We start from the raw sequence: 24,103 nt of genomic DNA on the forward strand, positions 1-24,103 counted from the left end.
TCTCTTCCCTCCCTAAACCTCACTCATTTCTAAACAAAGCTGCAAAGCGTGAGGCAAGTTCAATTCCACTGTGTCTTGGAAACAGACTTGTTAAGACTACAAAGCAAGTCTTCAAGAGAGCCCAGGGCCATCGGTAGGAGATAAAGACACTCTAGAATTAGTTTCTTTCATCTTCTCTCTGAAAGAGGAAGCAAGTAAGAGCTTCTGTTCACTTTGTCCACTAGCACACCTTCTGCCTGCCACCCTTCTCTTTCCTAAACATACACCACCCTCCAATGAATGCTTGTTCCAGAACAATCCTAAGAAGCTCATTTTTGACAAATTGACAATTCACTTTCTTGCATGGAACATTTTAACCTGGATACTCCAGTGACCCAGTCAAGGGACAATATCATGTCGGTGTGCTTCTGAATTCAGTAGTGCAATCACTGATCCAGTCACCCAAAAAATACAGAGAGAAGTGCCTTTGCATATCCTCCACATCCTCTCTGTCTTTAATCAATGAAAAACATGAAACACAAACCCAGTACACTTTTCTTCTGTTGTAATGGTGAGGGAATCAGTAAAGAGCAGCCAAAGAGCAGCTGGTACAGAAAGGCCACCCCTGCTCATCAGCATGTAGCCACTAGGCTGTCCACAACAAAGATTCAACCTGAAGGGATACCGAAGATTCTCCACAGCCACCATCAAGGACTTTCACCTCTGCACATACCAAATTTTCCAACTTCATTCAGAACACACTAGTTTAATTCCTCCTAACATAATCAGCACAACAAATAAAACAACCAGCACTGTAGACTTTCTCCTCAGGGACAGTAAAAGAAATCTAGTTCCCTCACAGACCATATCATGTGCTGTATAAACAAGAATAAAATTGGAATAACTCTGTTGGCTAGACTGGAGTTATTCCAACAATACACTAATCAAAATGAGATCACAAGTTAGCTCAATATATACAAATAGTGACAGCTGCTGGTTTCTATAGCAAAATATAGTAAATAATTATCATCAGAAATAAAAGCAAAAGCAACACCTATGTATGATTCAATTAAACGCTTCCATGAAAATTACAGATTCGTAATTCTCACTAATTCAACTCAACTAAATGAATGATATCCAAGCAGCAAAACCAGCAACAAAATACTATCTCAAAATCAATCACCGAAGCATTTTAAATAGTTTTTTAAAATGTTTTCTATATAATATTAAAAAATATGATTTTCCTATCAGCAATGTACATAACCATAAAATCAAAATCTTATTTAAGTCACCAGCAACTCATTTTCTTTCCATTAAGGTGTTTTATGCAGGATCTCAGTCTTTTCTTATATAAAATTCAAGTAAGACAATCTAATACATCAGTAATGTCCCCAAGATGGCCTCATATATGCAATGAATTAAACACTCTCAAATATTATATTTTTTAAAGTGGCAAAGACTCACTACATCCCAATCATATTTCCCAGATGGTGTCATGAACCTCTTAACACTTCATTTCCATCATGTTCCATGTTTTGAGAAATCTGTTTTCAATCTTTCAAACACAAACAGGGCCTCCACCCTCTGTCCCCTGATGCTAGATTCAGCAGTCCCCAGCCAAGCCAACATATTCTTCATATTCTTTTTAGGGTGAATAAATTCATCTCCTCCCTCATCAATCACATAGAAACCTTCAATGACAAATTCATGTTCTTCAGACTTCTTCATAAGTATATTATTTATGTCTTCTATGAAGAAATGGAGGATATGCATTCATCAGAAATAAGTAGCTGCAAGTCAGTCTAACAAAAGCATCTGCAAAGCTGACTTGACCCTTCTCTTGCTCCCAGTGTACTGGAGTTGTCACCTAGAGATACTGCTGCTTTTATATTTCATCTAGGGACCTGCTAATTCTCAGCTTTGCTTGCTTACAATGAAGAGCTCTTAGAGGCATTTGGCTCAGTGTCTGTATGTGGAAAAATACAGAATGCATTGATATGAGCTGAAGCTCTAGAAGCTGAAATTCTATCTTTATACATCCTTTGTCTTACATCCAGTCCTTTCACTTTAGCAATATGTTCCTATTGGGGAGAGCGTTTTCTGTCCTTCAAGTGTCTGATAAACTATGACTTTGGGTCCCCCTGTTATTGTTGCTTTTCAAGATGCAAATTGTACAAATTCAACACAAAATTTTCTCTCTAGTGACAGAATAAGCCATTCAGTATTATAAAAGCATTCTGGGTCCCACTTTGCATAAGAAACCTAGGACTAGATGGACCTCCCAAGCCCCTGAATCCAGTGCTCTGCAGACCCAACTAATCATACATATTGACATCAGCAGAAGGCTTCACAGAGCATCTGTTCCACATCGCCCTGTCTACAAATCACGAGACACATTCAGCAACCCATAGTAAGCTCAAGAAGTTGCCATAATTATGACGTGTGACATTTGAATATGAAATTCAAAACTTTATCTTTCTTGCCTAATGCCAGGACTTAGAATTCCAATGTTTGCCCCAAACATTGCAGTATTTGTCCCAGAGTGCCTGTGTAACAAAATTCATGAAGAATCAGTGGAGGTGGCTGGACTGAAAACAATGTTTTTGAAATCAACGTTCTCCCAGCTGATCACAAGACTGCAAAACCAGGTCTTTCTTCCTTGTCCCTCTTTCTCACACTCCTAGATGTAAAATGGCTGGGTTTTTGGCAAGTACTTTTTCAAGAGAGCCTAGTGATTCTGGGGATTGAGAGTTGTGTGCCTGAAAAACCCCAGCTAGAGACAGCAAACAAAGTTGCTCACCACTTGCCATCTGGTACATTATTTAGGATGATGACCTGCATTATTATGATGAACTTTGCTCAGTGTATTAAAAAAATAATCATGAGTGCTCCATTTCTAGGAGAAGATGTTGGGTGCTGGATTCCAGGCTGGCAGGCATACTTGCCCTACTGCTGTTGATGCAAGAGCCTAAGCTCCAGAGAAAGTCACTTGCCTTTTTACATTAAAATTCCCACTGACTTGCAGCAAGAACTTCCCTTTTCACAAGGTAGGTTTTAGGACCATTCATCTGAGCTGCCTAAAGCACACTTCACAGGTGCTTCGTTCTGGTCTAGGATTCCATTTTGTGCATTTAAAATTTAGGTCCTTCAGCTTAACTCTTAACTCAGCAGAACTTTTTATCTTGTCAGATTCATCTCTACCTCACTTTTGTGGGAGCTGGAAAACAAGTGTAAGAAAGAAGAACACAGGAAACTGGTAAGCAGTTTTACCATCATCTGCCCAGAGCTCTATGGCTCCCTTTCTCCTTCTGTCACAGACTTGCTACCTTGGGTGAGGTGAGCCACCTCCTCAGAGAATTGTGTTCCTAATCTGCATTCAGGGGATTTCACTTGAAGAAATGCTGGGCATTTGCAGCTATCTCTAAACTTAAGTGTTTTGCACACTTGAAACATATACAGTACCTTATGTGGACAGCTGCCCCTCCTGCCATCCCCAGAATAGCTACTGTTTGGTGTTTCAAATTTGTAGTTTTGTAGCTTACTGACTTATGACTACCATTGGTAGCTCCCCTGCCCTCAAAACAGGGATATAATTGTCCCCCATCTCAGAGGGAAATGAGTTCATTATAGATTAATTACTTGGTTTTGACTTCTCAGTAATAGGTTTTGCATGAATAAATAACAGTGTCCTCAGGTCTGAATAGCGTGATGTAAACAATGCACAGAGCCAAACTGCAGCTTTGCAAGGAGGAAACAGAATACTTGAATACTTAAGACCTGTTTATTGTTAGCAGCATTCATTACGTGCTTCAGGAAAAAAAAAAAAAAAAGTAACTTCATGATCAAATAACTAAAGACTGCACTCCATTGCACATGTACCAGGATGGGAAATTCTGTACGGGCAACTATCCTTCTGGTATTTTATGACTTCATAGTGTTGCTTTCGCAACGTTATAAATGATCTCTTAACCTTTATGTACATTACACATACAAAATGACTATCAGCAGTGCTGCATGCAGCAGGAACAGATGCTAACTTGTAAGCAAATGGGTATCATTTCTATGCTACGATTATCTAAGTATCACATGCGAAACAAATCCAAACTCACATCTCTCATCATTTTCACTGCTTCCCTGGTCCTTCCCAGCTTTCTTGCACACATTGCCAGCCTCCTCTTAATATAAACTAAAACATTGGTGTCCCTTCCTGTATAAGAGGAAAAAGAAACAGCATTAAGATAAAAAAGATAAAACAAAGGTTCATTTAATATTCCAACACAAAAGGAAACATAGTTTTCTTGCCATTTTTTGTTATTTGCTATCATTGATGCTTTCACAATAATTTTAATAAAAATTTACAAAGTTCTGCTGATTTAGATGTGACACTGAAATCAGTGGAATTACCTCAGATATATAGTGGTATAAATAAGGACCCATGGGTTGGCCTTACACCTATGAAATATAAGCAGATCTGAAGGTACAGAGAACACTACAGGGTATAGACCATGAAGTAATCAAGTAAGGCAAGGAGAACCCCTATGAAATTAACATTGGCACCAAACTCTGTGGTCTCACACACAGCATTAAATTATTTACCAATTCACATACATGGTTAAGATAAGAGCATCCATGAAAATGCATGTTATATCCTGCCTTTTTTGTAAGTTATGAGGTACACACTTGTTAATAGGAGATGCAGCAAAACAAATCCTCATCCTCTAACAGTCTTTTTCCTTAATGATTAGAAGAAAAGAAGTATACTCTGAACTTTCTGTTTACATAGCCTTTACTTCTTACCCAGTTATCATCTTCAAATTCCTCACACTGCTAATTATGGATGGCGAATTAACATGTTACAGATATGACAGTCCTATGTGCTTGAAGATGCCCTAACAGCAAAGATGCCAGAAACCAAACAGCTGCAATAATTATTCTCTTGGAGAATTTTTACTTGTTTCACTGCTCGTTCTCTTCCCTATAATTCCAATGTGAACTCTTAACATCCTTCTGGACCAAGAGGAAACGTGCAGACAGCTAATCATCTATAAAATTACCATATTGTGAAAATATAAGACACCCACTACAAATTATCTTTGTGGATAGTAAAGATAGTCTGTAAAGATTTAGTCTGTTCCTAACATTTTCAAGCCTTTCATAATAAGAACAAGATGTGCACTGAAAACATTCCAAGTACCTACAAATTGTTTTAAAGCTGTGATTACAATTTTCAGATAGATTAAGCAGCAGGTTGAAAGGTCTGACTTTAGAAGAAAAAATAAATAAGGGAGGGAAGGAATTTCTTTAGCTGTATTTTCTATTATGTAATTCCTTATCTCTGTATTGATTCCTATATATTTAATAAACAATTTTTTAGTTACATCTGTTTCAACATGTTTACGTAGTGTAACTAAGAGTTATACATTTCAGGCCAAGCTTCTTTTCAGTCCTTTCACTTACTATGAAATCAAGATAACCTTTCAGGCCAGAATTTTCTGAGGTTACTAATGATTTGGGGTGACTAACATGAGCCACCTTAAAAAGAAGATTGCCCACGCTTTCTGTAAACAAGCATGTTTTGAACGAGGTTAAGTTAGGTATTCAAAGTCATTATTTACTCTTAAAATTCATGGTCTAACATAAAATACTGTATGAAGGAGATGGAACATACAAATAAACAGAAATATAGAGCAATATGCTGTTGTTCAAGAAATTACATAGTGTTCTTCACCTGTAAAAGATTAAATGACCACTTTTCATCCCGAAGTCAACTTCAAGGACCAGAAACAGAATGACAGACATCTCAGAACCATGGAGTAACTGCAACACATCTGTCCAAGGTCTTTCCTCTCTAAAGAGAGCTGAGCTCTCCACCTTTGTAAACCATGCAGAAGTCCAGTATATGATCAATAGAATCCTACTTGAATCCCCTGTATTCAAGGCATCATCCAAGGCTAGAACTCCTCTGACTTCTGTGGGTGCACACTGACATTATCAAGGATAGGCTGCGAAATATAGAGAAGAGCGGCGATCTAGCCCCTCCTGAAGCCACAGTCAGAGATGGCAGTCACTTTTCAGCCCCTCCTGCTCTGTGACAATGCACTTAATTTTGCTATTCAACTGGATGCTTCCTCTACTGTAGGACTGAAGGTTCAGTAATACTGAAGGTGTCAAATTTGATGATGACAGTAGCCATCTAGCACACACAGGTTAAAAAAATACCATACTTATATTTGCCTGCACAAACTTAACCAGGTTATCTTGGACATAAGCATCGTGACAGTGTTTAATTACTCTTATTGTGTATTTTTCATAGAATCGCTGTCATTTTCTGTGCCCAGGATGGATTGAGTGCACAAATTAAGGTTTCACAGACAACCATAAGCCTGCTAGAGCCTGAAAATTGCTTCAAGGGCTCAGCTGCTCTGTATTTTTATTTTCTCCAAAAATAAGCAAATCATGCTAAATATCATATTATAACCAACAAATGTCTAAAATACTACCCCCAAGCTTTATAAGAACTCAGGTTTTCAGGTATAGACTTGTGTACACTTTTGAAACCAGAGATCACAGACAATTTCACTATGTACAATTTTTATCAGCAACCTTCAAATTATGTGAGATAGCCAGAGGCTGTGAATTCAGGTCCTCAGGAACCCAAAGATGCCCAAAGTATGTTAGTGCTTGTACTTATGTAATTAACTGGTATTATTTTTGCCCAAGGTAGCCATTGCAGACTAGAAATAACTCAGACTGTTTGCTTTATTTATCTTTTTGTTCATCTACTGGCAGTGATCCCTCATGTACTTTCTTAGGTTTAAGAAGCACCTAATAAATATCATCGCAGCAGCTAAATCTACTTATTCAAAACTTAAAAAACCCCAACAACTATACTTTCAATTAGACCACAGTATTATTCCTGCTGTTAATTTTTATGTTTCTGTGACCTTTCTTAATGTATGCAACTAACTTTTCAAATGTCACACTGATTAATGGGTCTCATTAACTTTTACACAGAACAATGTGGTGTATGTATTTACCCTCACAGCTGACGGAAAAAAGCTGGCAAAGCATCGCTTCACTCCTGTTTCTATCATTCTTTATCGCCTTTTCACAAAATGAGCCCATGTTTTCAAAATGGCTAAAGGCACTTCAGTGCAAATTCCTAAAACAGCATCCAGCATCTTCTGAATATCAGATCTCTTTTGGCTCTGCTACCTTTTCTTTTCTGTTAAGTACATGTTACAATATTTTCTGCCACGACAAAGAAAAAGTGCATCTGTAATCAGAGCATTGCTAGCTCAGCAACAGAATCAATAAAAAACCATGAAACAGAATAGTCTGGCTCTAAGGCCATATTCCAGCCAATGTTAAATACTGTGTACATAGTTCTGAGGGGGGGGGGGGGGGGGGGGAAACAAAATCCAAAGAACTCCCCAGGACTTGTATCCCTTTAGAAACGGCTATTCCCTCCAAAGAAACTTACTGTGTTGGGCTTCATACTGGGCACCATGGTGCTGTAATTGCTGACTGCGCCTGTAACAGCCCTCTCCAGCTTTCAGAGCTTGCTTGAAGAGCTTCTCTGCTTCTACAATCGTTGTCGCTTCCTCTTCGGCCAAGAGAATATATGCCGTAGCACACCTGCAAAAATATCAGAGGAAAACCCATGAGAAAGTTGCATGAAGTAAAAGCTATACAAAGAATTGCAGACTGGCAAGGATATACCAAATACAGAGGCAATGGAGTTTTGTCTATATACCTTTCTGATGAACTATTCTGATAAATAAATATTCTGGCAACCGGATCACAACTGTCATTTGTAGGTACTGTATCACTCAGCCATTTGAGTAAGCCTACTGACAACTGCGCCAGAAAGTAAAGCACTGTCTCATTAAGCAATCATGGCCTACATCACTAAAACTCCTTCTGGAAACCAGGACTAGTTTTACACACTACTGTTTTAACACAAAATGTCTCCATTACTGTATTGGTATGAAAAGAATCAATAGACCTATAACACTTGTCATATGCAAAGAACAGATATGAATGTAACTGTAGAGATTAAAAAACAAAAACAACACCACCCCCACCCCAAAAGAAACAGGAAAGCAGCTTTAGGAATACACAGAAAGGTGAAACATGTGGTGGGTGTCACCTCATCAAGCTTTCAGCTGTTTAATTTAGATCTCTTAACTATCTGTGCCACTGCACCTCCATCAAGGAGAATCTTCACAAAGCCATTCATGTCACATGTTTAAAGATGTCACCAAGAACAGGGTGAACTGCTGAATAGAGTTGCTTCTCTCATTGACTATCAGTGAGCCCAGGCAACTACTTTAAACTTGATGACCACATTTTTAGCTGCTGAAGTTAGGTGGAATATAGCCTGTTGACTTCTTTCCGATACAAAGCAGACTGCTGATAAGATTCTTCTTTATACAGAAATAGAATCAGGTTGCAGCTGCCTCTCGTTGCGTTTCACAGTCATCAGCTGAGGAACAGGAAACAACTGGTCAAGGTGAAAAAGAGATTGCAGGCACCAGTACTTGCTGTGGGACACCCAGCTGGAGGGCAGCTTGGTAGAAAAAGACTTGGGGGTCCCGATGGACACCAAGTTCAACATGAGCCAGCAATGTGCCCTTGCTACAAAGAAGGCTAATGGCAACCTGAGCTGAATTAGGAGGAGTGTTGCCAGCAGGTTGAGGGAGGTGATCCTTCCCCTCTACTCAGCACTGGTGAGGCTACACCTGGAGCACTGTGTACAGTTCTGGGCTCCTCAGTACAAGAGAGACATGGACATAATGGAGACAGTCCAGCAAAGGGCTACAAAGATGACTAAGGGAATGGAGCATCTCACATAGGAGAAAAGGCTGAGAGAGCTGGGACTGTCCAGCCTGAAGAAGAGAAGGCTCAGGGGGGAAACCTCATCAATATTTGTAAACACCTGAAGGAAGGGTGCAAAGAGGATGGAACCAGGCTCTTTCCAGTGATGCCCAGTGACAGGACCAGAGGGAATGGATACAAACTGAAACAAGGAAGCTCTATCTGAACATTGGGAAACACTTTTTTACTGTAAGGGTGACTGAGCACTGGCATGGGTTGCCCAGTGAGTTTGTGGAGTCCCCCTCCTTGGAGATATTAAAAAACCATCTGCACATAGTCCTGTGAAAAGTGCTGTAGGTGGGCCTGCTTGAGCAGGGGTGTTGAATCAGATGACCTCCAGAGGTCCCTGCCAACCTCAACCATTCTGTGATTCTGCAATATGTAAGTAGAACAGGATAGGCTTATAGCTTACTTCTGCAAAAGACTTTTATGCTACGTGCTCCCTCAGTTAAACTGCTGCCCAGGAACAAACAATTCTTTTTCTCCTTCTGACAAAACACATGAAGGACAATCTGTAAGGCACCAGTTTATGGAATTCTAGAATGCAGTAATCTCTGACGAATGCAGTAATCTCTGACACCAACCTAAAGGCTCTCTTACACTTCATGCACTTTGGCAACATTTATACAGTTTGCCATGCCAGCAAAGCATCACACCATTGAGTTTATTGTGGGATCTCAGAATACTACGCTTCTCGTTGAGAAAATAAATAACAGACTCAAAGACCAAAAGTCCCGGAAAATTACATCATATTCTCTCACACTATGAAATGAATATTTCAGAAGGTGTTTACGAGTCCCTTCTTTCTTGCTTCTGTTCAAGATGACTGAGAAATCCAAAAGGGAACTCTCCATGCCATAAATGCATATTTCATATGCTCATCAAGAGGCAACTTAATTAACACTTCGCTATGCTGATCCAAAGCACACTGACTTCAGTGGGAAGACTCCCATTGTCATCACTGTCCTAACGATCTTCTGGGTGGCTAGCACAACATGCAGCTGGGCTTTTTTCCTCCCATTGTAGGCCTTTCTGTGACAGGACTGTAATCATGGGTAAAAATTACTGTAGCAAACCCCCTGCCTTAAGCTATCATCAAATGGATTTTTAAATGACAGGAAATAAATGTTAATGTTGTCACTCACTCATTCAATTCCAAAGCTTCATGTGCTGCAGAAATTCGGGCTTGGGGGTTTCTCTCTCTCCAGGCTTTTTGCATTACTATTCAATACAAAAAGCAGAAAGGGGGATATCAGTCATTACAGTGTTAACAAGGAGAATCTACTGCATTAAACCAACAGAATTTATTGCTCTCAGCCTGACTCACTCCACAGCATTTCAAAGAGCCCAGTGATCACTCAAAAGATACATAATGAACATGAGCTTTTGTCCCAAATACGCAGCTTTATTCTTTCATTTAATTACACTTTTTTCCATGGAAAAATCTGGCTGAGAGATCATGCCATCTGCACTGTCACACACAGAGGCGATAAGCAGCTTCTTCCCTTGGGGAAGTAGATTCCACAGGGCACAAAAGAATACAAGGATAGTTGGGATTCTTATTCTAGTTTCTTACTGTGCTGTTGCTTTAGGTGAATGTTAAATGGAAACAACATCCAGGCTAATCAGGTCACCTCATAATTAGCACACTGAGTTCAGAAAATAGGATTCATGTTTATCGTGTGTCAAAAAAGCACAGTATGTTCTCCTCTGTAATTACGCCCTCAGAATGCAGCGCCCAACTGTCAGTATCTCTCCTTTCCCAAGAGACAAAGAAGATTTGTCTCTTCAGAGGGAAATTCTAATGATCAAAACCATTGTACATTTTTAGCAGAATCAAAGTTTGCACGTGTACTTAACAGTAAAGGCTTAATACAACTAAAGCTGCTTACATCAAATTCAGTTGTAAATGTGTTGTTCCCATTTTTTACAGAGCTTCTAACTACATCAGGGAATGAAACACAGGACTGAAGTTTTACATAAGCTCTCTCTCTTCTGTCAGTGCAGACTAAATGGGACCTGGATAATGTAACTCAACATACTACACTGCAGCTGGAGGCAAATTAAGCTATACATGTTTGAAGCCACTGCAAGAAACAGGAGGAAAAAAACAAGTCTTTACACTTGCAAATAGTACCTTGAACGACTTCATCAAGAAAGTAGAACAAAATAGGGAGGGACACAAATTGCATAGGTTATACCTATATAGATACTTGTTCAGATCTAGAATACTACGAATCTAACAGCAACAGCTTTCCAGGCATGATCAAACTTTTACCTTTCCTTATGTACCCAAAAGAACTGATGTCTGACTGCATTTTTCTTGCACCAGTTTAAAACAATCATTAACCTACTAGCAAAAACAGTTGTTCACAAAGTGTCTTACTAGCGTCTGCAGGCCGTAAATGATCTGTGTCACATGTAAAGAATGTCTGATGGTCCTGTGCTGAAAGATTCATATCGTAGTAAGTCAAAGGTTCTCTCCCTGTTACCCATGTATAGCTGCAAATATGCCAACAAAGAGACATATTGGTTAATGACGTCACATTCAGCAAAATGAATCCAGAAAAGAATCCTAGAGATGTTACAGATGGGCATAGCCCACCAGGTTCACCCAGCAAATCTCCTAACCAACATACATTGCATTTCACTGTACTGTGATGGAGCGACAGTAGTTAAACTTAAGGTAATGAGGATGTTGGAAAGTACACACTGGAAATTGGTAACACACAAATTCAAACATTAAGACTACATGAAACCTAGATATAATTAATTTGGTTGTTTGCTATGAATGATTAGAACAGAATTAACAGTACCAGGTACACCGCACTTAGGTTTTCCATTTTTTTATAAGATCACCAAAAATTGTAGAAATAACAAGTGCATGAGCATGAATTTAAATTCCTTTTAATTCAGTAACATTTTACAAATGACAGAAAAAGCTGGCACATGTGTCCACAGTTGTCTTTGTTATTCCACCTCTGAGTTAGATTAATGGCAAAGAACAATTAACGTCCTTAACCCAGCACTATGTCTGAAACTGTAACACTGCAGCACTTACCGATTATATTCAGCTCCTCTAAACAGATTTAAAGGATTTCGCCATACTTTGCATTCTGTTATAAACAGAAACACACAATAATGAACGTTTTTCAAATTACAATGGTACTTCAGGTTTATCAGAAACATCAGTTACCTTTTAATGAGCCTTATCAAATAACTTTTCTTTTTTATAGGTGTGACTGGAAAAAAAATCAAGACCATAGAGATGCAAGTAACCAGATTATTCTTCCATTTTTAAATAATAATTTCATTATAAATTAGTGTCAACAAATGTTATCATTCCAGACAAGTAACCACTAACAGAGCTCCCAATGCCAGATGAAAAGATAATACTGATTAGTGCCAGGACTCACATTTACCATAATGCAGAATTGAAGAGGTATCACACAGAGTAATTGCACTGAAAAACAGCAATTAACTCGGTCCTATGGATTTGTTATTTCTACAGAAAAACTTCACCGTCTAGTTAACACTGTAAATCACTGAGAATCTCAGATACAGTTGCCAAATTTAATTCCTCCTTAGCTTGTGAAGTAAAAAATCAATGGCAACATCTGCTGACCTTACTTAAGTTATAAACATCCCCAGGTTGACAAAGGATGCTGAAGTTCATTGGCAGAGAAAAATTCATTGCATTGCAAAGGTTTGGGAACACTTAAAAGCATTTTATACACTACTCTCGGGGTCGGGAGTAGGGGGAGGAAATGCAAATTCTTCACACTACAGGTAAAAAGAGAGAAATTGTAATTTAGAACACAACTCAAAAAAAAAAACCTCACAAAAAAAAAATATCACAAACCCCGATTTCTATAGCTTTTGAAAAGGTGAGGTCTTTATTCTGGCTTTTCTTCCTTTAATTTAACATGAGGTTTGTTCTCTTCATTTCAACAAAGAGAGAGATCAGAATCAAACTCAGTAATTGCACAAAGGCTCACTGAGAGGCAGCATGTCGTTCTACCACAGATCTGCTACTGGATGACTCCTCACGTGGTGCTCTGCAAAAATTCATCAGTAGCATTGGCCCTGCAGCATTTCACTAGCTGCTTTCTACCACCAAAAGTCAACTACCACGTTTTTCCCTATGAAATCTGTGACATCGTTTCTAAAGAGATCACAGCAACAGTTTCCTGGTGGGACACTGAGTCAGCAGGTTATCTACCCTACTTTATACAGCACTGGTAAGTATACACCTGTTCCTTTTACACGTGTTCCATTAAAGAAAGAGACAGAAATACAGAATGGCAAGTCAAGCCCTTCTCTATTCCCATGGACCTAGCTCCCACTTCTGAGTATGAGGCTAAAGTGGCATGGAAAGAAAGCATCTTGCATAACTTATTTGCAATAACACAATGACACCTGTGGCTACACAAAAAATAGTCAAGTGGCATAGGAGGTGGGCCCTCAGCTTGATGCCTACATCACCTAACGTGCGCATGAAACAGAGACACAGGAAAGGGAAGATGTTTTGCAAAAGAGCATTGATTATACATCTGCATCTTTCAACTAACCACTTCAGCAGGTAGCCAATATTAAAAAGCTCCACTGGTTTACTCAGCAGAAGTGCTCAATCGACATTCAGCCATTCCATTGTGCAGCCAGAGGGTACGGCTGTTTCACAAGCTTCAATCTGACCATTTTTACATAATATGACTTTCAAACCATAGTAAATATTAAATAAACATCAGTCTTCTCAGTTCAGGCACAATTCAATGGCTTGGCTATTTGCAACCAATGAGATTAGGCAACAACTATTTGATCACAGCAACACCATTCTTTTTGCTCATCTCATTTAAATTTAAGTGGTTATACTTTATCCAAAGTATGCTGTACTTCAGCACTGCAGCAGGAAAAGGGGGAACAGCAGAACAAAAAGGGGAGTTGAAGAAGGGATTTTATTACCACCTCCTGTCCTGGGGGTAGTCTGGCATCTGTCTTGCTAGTTAAAAAAGATTGCGCTCTTTGTTGCTTTTGTCTTGGTACCTGCTGATACCATGGTCTCAGTACCAAAACCATTCTTTTGACATTTCTGAAGACCAAGGCATCTACTGCAATATTCTACCATAGTCAGACATCTACATAGGAAAACATAGTGAGCCAAGACAAAAAGCCATCTACACCTTGTTGGATAATGAAAGAAATATCCCAGTGTTGACATATGGTAAACTGATATGGCCTTTTCTGTGACATTACAAACTAACAATATAAGTATGTCCTTATTTTATAGAAGCAATTAGGATTTACTGAAGAATAATCTTTCAGCTCCTTGCTCAATGATCAAGTTTTGAGCACCAACATCTTTCTGAAGGCACAAATAACTGGCTATTTGCACAAACACACTATCCAGAAACACCTGTGAGAGTCCCAACTCGTAGACTGGAGTGCCAATGCACTGAAAGCAAACACACTCCTTCACTACTTCTTTATATCAGAAAAGCCAAGATGCTTGGGAGAATCTCATTTGTCAAAATACTGTGCCTTATGCTTTAAAACGATAGGAGTTATTTCAGAGCTGCTGAAGTGTGACTGAGCGCACTGATGAGTGCACACAGGTGTTTCCAAGCCATCACATGCTTTCTGCCAGTTCACCCAAATCTAATATCCTGGACCATGCAGTGCTGCTATTCACAGCCTCTCCTGCGATGGGAATGACAACAGCTGATTTTGTTGTGCTATATGGAGCCTCTCCTAAGTAGAAATAGACAGTAGAGAGCAAGGGTTTTTGAGGCCACCTGTTTTATGTAACTTGTGAGTGCAAGGCTAATTTTTGTTTGCTTGTTTTTGTGAACACTGAATAGCAGAGGTAAAATTTGCCAGATACAGACAGAGGCACCTTGGCTGCTAAACAATAATGTTTTCTCCATAACTGATTTTTTTTTTTCATTCACTTTTCCTCACTTGTTAATTCTGATATATTTTAAAATTTAATGAAATCCTAATTGATTCTAGGGGCACATCCCTAATGAAAGCTCAATTAATTTCCAATGTTAAGGTTATGGCTTGTATGCCAAGCTAGGGCTGAAACAGGTAAGCTTTGTTTTACAGATAAGGAACACAAGCCAAGATGCTCCCGCCCTAACTTTAACAAGCCAGAAACAATAGTATTTCAGCATCTTCATCACTCATGCTCTAAATTTTCTGTTCATCCCCCCCAGGTAGCTGAGTCACCCAAGCAGGGAGACAAGTTACCCTGGGACTCCAGTCCACAAAGATCAGTGCTTGGAGGGATGATTCATTTTAGGCAGGCTTGCCTGCTCTCAGAGGAACCATCCCCAGTCAACCAGGCACCCAACTCAAAGTGCCTCAGCAGAATTCTAAACCCTGTGATGTGAGCAAAGCGACCTGCAGGGATAGTCCTCCTGCGGCAGAGCTGTAACAGGACTGAAGCTACCTCAGTTCAAGACTGACATCCTCACCTCCATCACTTGAGAGCTGATTTCTTCTGATTCAACATTGTCTTTTTCACCAGAGCAAGTAAATTTGTATTCATTATAGTAATATATAAACACATAGCAAAAATTGTAACTCATACATTTATACTACTCTTGTAAGGCTCTCAAAACATCTCCTCAGTGTTCATTCAGAGTAACATACGCACTACAAAAGAAGCCCCAGTGTGAAGGTCAACTTTAAAGGCTTGAATGGCTTAGAGTCAGTCACCTTCAGCCTGATTTGCAGCACCCACTCCATGCACTGAAACTCATAGGGGCTGTGAATGCCTGGAAGCTTATGAAAATCAAGCCCCAAATGCCTGAAATCAGGCCCCCCAAACTGGAGGCCCTTTTTTAAAACCTGACTGTGTTGTGACTTGTCCAAAGTCGCAAATCAAATCGGTAGCAGAGTCAGAAACAGAATAAGCCCTTAAGCTATTAAAAGTCACTATGCTTCCAGCTACTAAAGTGAAATCCGAATGTTGTTTACATCCTACTTTCATGATCTGAAAAATAAAGTGAAGCAAAAGCAGACATGCATTCCTGACATCTTTTTCTCATTCTATTTTTTACAACTTTATTATCCAAAAGAATTTAAATAAAAACACTGCCTGCCTTTAGAAACAATATTGCAGAAACTGCACATGCAATTTAGCGGGGCGCTCAGAACAAGGCAGCAAATAGATGCACGGGCAACGCAGCCTGCGCGATAAGCACTGCATGAAATTTGGGAAGATGCAATCAGCCAGAACAATTAACAGAGCAGCTCTGCCTTTTATTTGACAGCGAAGCAAGCTTAAAGGAAGCCTTGTCTGGTCTCACGGCTCAGCATGAGATGATACTTGTACTGCGGGCCTACGGCGGGCTGCCAAAGGCGCGCCTGCCTTCTGCTGCCATGACAGGCCTGGGCCCCTTGGGTGAGGTAAACGGGGGGGTGTTTCGGGGCAGGAGGGCTGCCTGTACCGCTGCCCAGCAGCTTCGCCCATGGCTCACCAACCCACCTGCGGCCATAGCCCCTTTGTGTCACTCTTCGGGGATATAAAGGAACATTTCCCCCCCCTCCCCCGCGCTGAGCCACCCTTAAAGCGGCAAAGCTTCAGCGTTGCACCGCCTGAAAGCCGAGGGCGAGGCCGGCAGCGAGGTAAGGAAGGATGAGGAGGACCGAGGAAGGCCCCCGCCCCTCACCTGAGACGCTCTGGCGGCTGGAGTCGGCGTCCCCGTTGGCGGCGCTGGCGGCGCTGGGGGCGCTGTTGTCCACCCCGCCCAGCAGGGGGCGCAAGTGGCTCACCGAGACCTGCTCGATGAAGGACGTGCCGTACTTGCGGAAGTACCACCACTCGAAGATCTGCAACACACAGCGAGAGCGCGCGGCGTCAGCGCCCGCCCCGGCCCCGGCCCCGCCCCGCCCCGCGCCGCCCGGCCGTTAACGGCTGCCCCGGCCCTCAGCCCGCTCTCCCGGCCCCGCAACCGTACAAAGGGGGAGGTGCGGGCAGGCCGGCTCCGGGCCTCCCCTTGCGGATCCGCGCCTCCCTCCCCTCGCCTCCTGAGGGAGGCACCTGGCAGCGTCTTCCCCGCCCGGGGAGCACCGAGGCCCGCTCGCCGCCTCAGCGGCCGGCCTCCCTCCCTCCCTCCCTCCCTGTGGCATACTGAGCGTTTAAATTTCATACAAGTCCGTGCCGAATCTTGCAAACCGCTTAAAAAACCTGGCTCACAGGAGGTGAGAAAACGCAGTCTTGTCAGCAATTTTAGTTAGTTACGTTTATTTTTTTTCTTACCCAAAGCAGCTTACATCAAATAATTTCTTTTAAAGGCTTTTAAAATTGTTAGCAGCATTCCTTTAAATTGGCTTCTGGAAAAACCCAGGAGCCCAGCTCCCTGCTGTCTGACACCAGCCCCCTCAATGGGATGCTGCAGTCAGCAATCTGTATCACCTCATCTCTCCCCGGCTCCCTCTGCAGTCAAGGGGAAGGGAGGAAAAGCAGCTTTGCTTGTTTTCCCAGTAATGCTTCCAAAAGAATTTTAATTTTAAAAAATGTTAAAAATACCAAAGAAACTCCAGGAAGCTAAATCCTGTTCCTTTTAGGATTTTTTTCCCCAACTGAACTGTGTTTTGTTTTGTTTGGCTGACTTGGGCTGATTCCGAATTAATTTTATTTTCAGGCTTTTGGTTCAGCTAGCAAATCAGAAAAAAAAATTATTATTTACAGAGCTGTACTTGGAAAATCATTCTACAGCCTAAAAGAACCCCTTATAATTGAAATTGCATACATAAATATATATTTGTGGTATTTTCACTGAGAAATTATATTCTTGGGTAAGAATACACATATTTCAGGAAACCACAAAAACCTGGAAATGAAGACTATTTCATATAAATAGGGAAAAGGCTTTGACTAACAATTGTGAAGGCACACACCTTATAATGAGTATGTAAAATGAGTGTATTTTAGAGCTGGACTTGAATCATCACCCAAACATCTATGTAACAACTGAAACAAAGACAAGTCAAAGGTGTTCTGAAAAATTTGGTAGAACTTTGTAATAATGATTACACTAGAAATTGTGAATGAATGCTCTCTTTCTATATTCCTCGGTGTCTCCGTGTTTTATGCCAGTGTTGAAAGCTCTTACAAAATCTCTACTCCCCAAAAAAAGGCTATTTATTCTTACTACAACTAGGCACAATCAGCAACAAATGAAAGGATTGTGTTCACATCTTTGACACCATCAGTGCACTGTCAAGCAGGTTCTGGTGGGCCGTCCAGGACCCAGCAGGAGTTCACCTGCTCCAGAGAGGTTCAGGCTGGGCTTCACACTCTCCCTCTTACAATATTTTTTTCATTTTTAAGTTCTTGTGAGCTCTGTATATAACTGAACTGACTTCTGTCTCCATGGGATTATGGACAAGACATGCTCCCCCCCATAGGGGAAAAACAGAAGATAAACCTTCTGGCATAGTAAGAAAATGTTCCTTTCCAAAGGATTCTCCAACGCATTCTGCACTGGGGCTTCCCCTAAATTCAGCTGTGTTGTTAAAGCATCTAGAGAATTCATATGGAGGAAGCCAACCCTATCTGCACTGGAATGGACTGGGAAGGTAGCTGGTGGCCACCTGAGGCAAATTCACAGAAGGGTGTGTGGCAGCCCTGGAGATCACTCAGTCCCCAAAACAATCTAATGGCTCTTCTAGGAGACATCAACAAGGAAGAATGGAGCAGTTTGCTGAGGATAAGACATAAGGGCTATGTGAACACATAAAGGTCACAAGCACTTGGGAAGACAAACAGATGGTCACAGAGAAACCAGAACATAAACACACCCAGATCTTTGTGAACTCAACGTCCCAGGCAAATCACCGAAAAGCCACATGGCCTGCATAGTTCCTTCTTACACAGGCTCCACAGCACACTTGTCACTATACTTGTTCCATCAGCATGTGCTTGCAGCAGCGCCCAGGTAGGAGCCCGGGAGCCGGGGACAGAATGCTGAGGAGTATCACCGAACACTTGCTCCACACTGATTCACGTCATCTAGCACGCACTGCTGCCTCTGAGCACTGGAGATGGTGGACAGGGAGCTGGCACAGGTGAGACAGCTTTCGTTTTAGCTGATCTCATGCTCTTAGGCACACAACACTTTCTAAAGGGTTTAGAATTTAAATCTTATGATCTAAGAGAGCATTGTAACATAAGCAGGCAGCATGTGGCAAACCATGAGAAAAAGGCTGTGCCATAAGATACAGTCACAGATCTGCTGTGAACATCTGTTTCCGTTTTATCTTTGGAAACTTTGAAGCTTAAACAAATCAAGGCACACAAGCCACAGTTGTACCTGTCCAAGGCCTTAGAGGGAGTGGTTGTTAGGAATCAAAGATTGTACCAAGGCAAGGGACACTCAGTAAGAGTATCACTGTAACATAAGTCAGGGACTGAAGTACAGCTGCCAGACCGGCCACTCAAAACTTTCAGCAGTTATAAACTTCATCTAACAAGCTTCACACCTTCTTTAAGAGAAGAAACAACCATTTTTTTTCAAAATGTGCTGATAAATTCCTGTTCATTATTTCAATCATAACCCAGAGAGTGAGAGTGAGCAGCACAAGAGCACTCTTGAGCCCACTTGCCCTGCACAAATGTATACCACTGTCACAGTGAATTTCAATGAAACTGAGGGTCAGAAAGAATGCATGTATATGTGGTCACTACTATAGTTCAGCTGAGTAGCAGGAACTTGCTGTAAGTCTGCCTCCCTAGACTTACAAATACATTAATTACTTTTAAAAAATGGCATTAAAGCTCATAAATTGTTTAAGGCAGCTTTGAAAAATATTTGCAATGTTGAGTGAATCCAGTGCCAGGAAACATCAGCCAGATCTCAATGCATACAGTCTCTTAGAAATTAAAGCCATAAATCATCATCATAATAAGTCTTTGCTTGCAGTGATTTGTTCAGGGTGTATAAGAAGGCAATCTGTAATTTGGTACTGAAGTCAAAACAATAAATTCTCTTCACAGAATTTTTGCACCTTTCTCAGACAGTGTCAGCTATTTTGAAACCTGATTGCTATAAATCAAATTTGATTTCTAACTGCACCAGCCACTTTGAAAGCAATGTGAAGTCAACAAGCTTTTGACAGTTCAGCAGATGAGAGATCATCTGGCAGAATAACAGCTGACTGTAAGGATTAATTACCCATTGAAAGAGATCTGGATCAGAGAGGAAATCAAGGCAAAAGATGATTTCTGCATCACTTCTGAAATAAAAGGCCACCTCATTTCTGTCATCTACATACAGTGGGAGGGGGTCTCATCTTCACAGACTTTGTCCCCTTCACAGCAGTGGCAAACTTCTCTGCATTCTTTGTAGTTGGTGCCTGTGCTTTCAAATCAGAACTGGGTCAAACATCTCCAAACCCTCCAGGGATCTTTAAAACCATTATGTTCAGAAAGGCCGAGTTAAACCCCTGTTCTGAACATTTTCAGCTTTGTGTGTTTAGAAATCCAAATCTAGAATTTTTATCTTTTAATCGAGTATGGGTAATGCTTAATCATAGAATCATAGAATGGTTTAGGTTTGAAGAGACCTTAAAGATGATCTAGTTCTACCCCCTGCCGTGGCCAGGAACACCTTCCACTAGACCAGGTTGCTCAAAGCCCCATCCAATTTGGTCTTGAACACTTCCAGGAATGGGGCCTAAACAACTTCTCTGGGCAACCTGTTCCAGTGCCTCACTACCCTTGTAGTGAAACATTTCTTCCTGATACCTAATCTAAATCTACACTCTTCTAGTTTGAAACCATTACCCCTTGTCCTATCACTACATGCCTTTCTAAATAGTCCTTCTCCAGCTTTCTTGTAGGCCCCCTTCAGGTACTGGAAGGCTGCCATAACATCTCCCCAGAACCTTCTCTTCTCCGGGCTGAACAACCCCAACTCTCTCAGCCTGTCTTCATAGGAGAGGTGCTCCACCCCTCAGATCATCTTTGTGGCCCTCCTCTGGACGCGGTCTAACAGGTCCATGTCCTTGTGCTGAGAAGTCCAAAGCTGGATGCAGTACTCCAGGTGTGGTCTCACCAGAGCAGAGTACAGGGGGAGAATCACCTCCTTTAACCTGCTGGCCATACTTCTTTTGATGCAGTCCAGAATACGGTTGGCCTTCTGGGCTGCAAGTATGCATTGCTGCCTCGCGTTGAGCTTCTCATCCACCAACACCCCCAAGTCCTACTCCTCAGGGCTGTGCTCAATCCATTCTCCACCCAGCCTGCATTTGTGCTTGGGATTGCCCCGACCCAGGTGCAGGACCTTGCACTTGGCCTTGTTGAACTGCATGAGGTTGGCACGGGCCCACCTCTCAAGCCTGTCCAGGTCCCTCTGGATGGCATCCCTTCCCTGCATCATATCAACCACACCACACAGCTTGGTGTCATGGGCAAACTTGCTGAGGGTGCACTCAATCCCACTGCCCATGTCATCAGCAAAGATGTTAAACAGCACCAATCCCAGTACTGACCCCTGAGGAACGCCACTTATCACTACTTTCCACTTGGACATCGAGCCATTGACTGCAACTCTTTGAGCGTGGCCATCCAGCCAGTTCCTTATCCACTGAGTGGTCCATCAGTCAAATCCATGTCTCTCCAATTTAGAGACCAGGATGTTGTGTGGGACAGTGTCAAACACTTTGCATAAGTCCAGGTAGATGACATCTGTTGCTCTCCCCTTATCTGCAAACGCTGTAACCCCATCACAGAAGGCCACCAAATTTGTCAGGCATGACTTGCCCTTGGTGAAGCCATGTTGGCTGTCACTGATCAGCTCCTTATTTTCCACACGCCTTAGCAGAGTTTCCAGGAGGACCTGCTCAGTGATCTTGCTGTGCACAGAGGTGAGATTAACCAGCCTGTAGTTCCCTGGGTCTTCCTTTTTCCCCTTTTTGAAAATGGGGGTTATGTTTCTCCTTTTCCAGTCAGTGGGAATTTACCTGACTACCACGACTTTTCAAATATAATGGAAAGCAGATTAGCAACTTCATCCGTCAGTTTCCTCAGGACCCATGGATGGATTTCATCAGATCCCATGGACTTGTGTACCTTCAAGTTCCTTAGATGGTCTCATACTTGATCTTTACCTACAATGGGCAGTTCTTCATTCTCACAGCCCCTGCCTTTGCCTTCTGCAACTTGGGTGGTGTGGTTAGAGCCCTTGCCAGTAAAGACTGAGGCAAAATGGAAGAGTATTTGATTTTGGAAAATTTTGGAAAACCCTTATTGATGATTTCTAGAAATGCATGACTATGAAAAAAGAACTTGTAGGTGACAAATATATTTGGGTTAAGTAAAAGCTGATTAATCCCTCATAAGTCTTAATGCATTTCAGATACTTGCTTTGGACTTCTTTTGGTTTTTCTTCTCTGGGCAGGTACTTCTCTCCCTTTGTGCAACAAAAACATAACAATCATCCTCTTTCTTATCTCTGCTCTCACATACAGACAATCCAGGATCATTTTATTTCTCTGTGTAGCAAAAAATCTATTCTGCATCACTTGGATATCTGATCTTGCCGCCTGGTTTTTCAGAACAGATATTCCATCATAAATGCATCAGTTCACAAGGGAAGGTTTTGATGGTGGTTCTCACTGGACCAAGTAGTGATGTTTATCAACAATCTGAATTGTGCTTTCTTGTTTATCATATCTGAGACAGGCATCCTCTCTTACTGCGAACACTCTTTGTAGTCCTCTTCTAGTGCATTGAGAGTTCAACAGAAGTGGTAAAGGATTTTGTTTGCTGGCAACTTCCAAAGCTCAGAGTTCTCATGCAGCCTTGTAATGAGAAGAGGAGTAAGATTTGGAGTACTCTTCTAATATGAGGGGTGGTAACAACCAATCTAATGGATTTAAATGAAACTTACTCTCTTGAGGAATGGGATAACAATAGCAGGACTTGATTAAATGGTTAAGCCTATTTGATAAACAAAATGGGACCACAGCACAGGTTTGGCTGGCTCAGTCATCCGTGCTGTTTGTTTGCTAGCACGCTGCCTGGCCTGTGCTAACTCTCCCAGGCAATGACTGGACATGTTCTGGGGATATTACAGCCCAGGGGCTGTTTCCAGCAGATAGCATGGAAAAGATCATCCTGTTTTGGGAGGCAAGAGTGTTTATCCATTTGGATGTGACGATACAATGCCACTTGCTTTCGGACAAAGCAAGCCCCTGGTCTGTTTTATTTAGCTGTCAGGGATAGCCAGTGACTCAAACAGATCCTCCAGTCCTGCCCAGCTTGGTTCAAAGAAACAATACGCCTCTGACCATGCTCTCAGTGCTCAGTCTTGAAGGCTATGCAGTCCCATTCTTCCTGGATGAAATACACCTGTTAGCATTGTCTTCTCCTGATTACAGAACCCCCACCTTGTCTTATCTCAAGGAGTCAGCGTGAAAGGATACATGCAGTGCTAATGAGCAGCTTATTCAAAACAGCTTATTTACTTATATTTCACCTACCTCTAGAAATACAGAAATGGTAAAGAAAATAATATATTGCCTGGACTAAGTATAGTACTTCTCTCAACACTGGGTGGAATGCAGCTACTTAAGATACCTTTCACGTCTGAGGACTGGGTTGTAGCCTGCCTTCCTATAGGCCCTTCCTCTCTCATCTGCGCCTTGGCAAGTGTTTCCAGTTTCTTAGGAACTCCCTACAAGGATTATGCCCTCCCTGACCTGTCAGCCTACGCTGAGGAGAGCAGAAACTTTGAACAATTACTATCTATTGCTTTTCAGCTGCCAAAGATTATCCCTGCACAATTGTCAGACTTCCCTGGAGTCTGTGGGAAAACCCAGAACTCAGTCACCTTTCTGCCCCTCTGCAGCAAAGGTAACGAAACAAGCAGAAGAACAATTAATATCTACAGAAAATGAGAGGTCCCTTCTGTGTTATTCAGATCCTCTCTCAGACTTCCTGTACTAGCACCATTGGCTACAAAAGGCTGGGACTCTCACATACTATACACATACTCAAGTAGTTGCAGACAGCCCAGCTGCTCAGCGCTAGCTACTGTGTAGACTCAGCACTCATGCTCTACTTCTGCAGGCTGGCTTTCTAATTCTTATCTCTGAAAGATATGGTATTTGTCCGTTGTAGAACGTTTCTCATCATGAAGCAGAAAACTCTTATTATTATCCCAAGCTCTGAAGTAGAATAATGAGGCATTCTTGGTGGAGATTCAAGATTGGGGGTTCACTTCTGCCTGTG

The 24,103-nt window shown here is 41.6% G+C and overlaps 1 protein-coding gene across 2 annotated transcripts in view; it reads right to left on the minus strand.

Annotated features, from left to right (window-relative positions):
- ST7 (suppression of tumorigenicity 7) overlaps positions 1-24,103 on the minus strand; it is a 152,392-nt gene that overhangs the window by 44,596 nt on the left and 83,693 nt on the right. For both annotated transcript variants that reach the window (XM_082488448.1, XM_082488449.1), the window contains exons 3-8: positions 16,536-16,695; positions 11,921-11,975; positions 11,246-11,361; positions 10,005-10,080; positions 7,463-7,617; positions 4,089-4,186 (exon numbers count right to left, since the gene is read on the minus strand). In XM_082488448.1, the coding sequence (XP_082344574.1) occupies positions 4,089-4,186; positions 7,463-7,617; positions 10,005-10,080; positions 11,246-11,361; positions 11,921-11,975; positions 16,536-16,695 (660 nt within the window). The remainder of the gene's footprint in view (positions 1-4,088; positions 4,187-7,462; positions 7,618-10,004; positions 10,081-11,245; positions 11,362-11,920; positions 11,976-16,535; positions 16,696-24,103) is intronic.

Source organism: Vanellus vanellus, assembly GCF_965231255.1.
Source record: "Vanellus vanellus genome assembly, chromosome: 1".
Lineage (NCBI taxonomy): Eukaryota > Metazoa > Chordata > Aves > Charadriiformes > Charadriidae > Vanellus > Vanellus vanellus.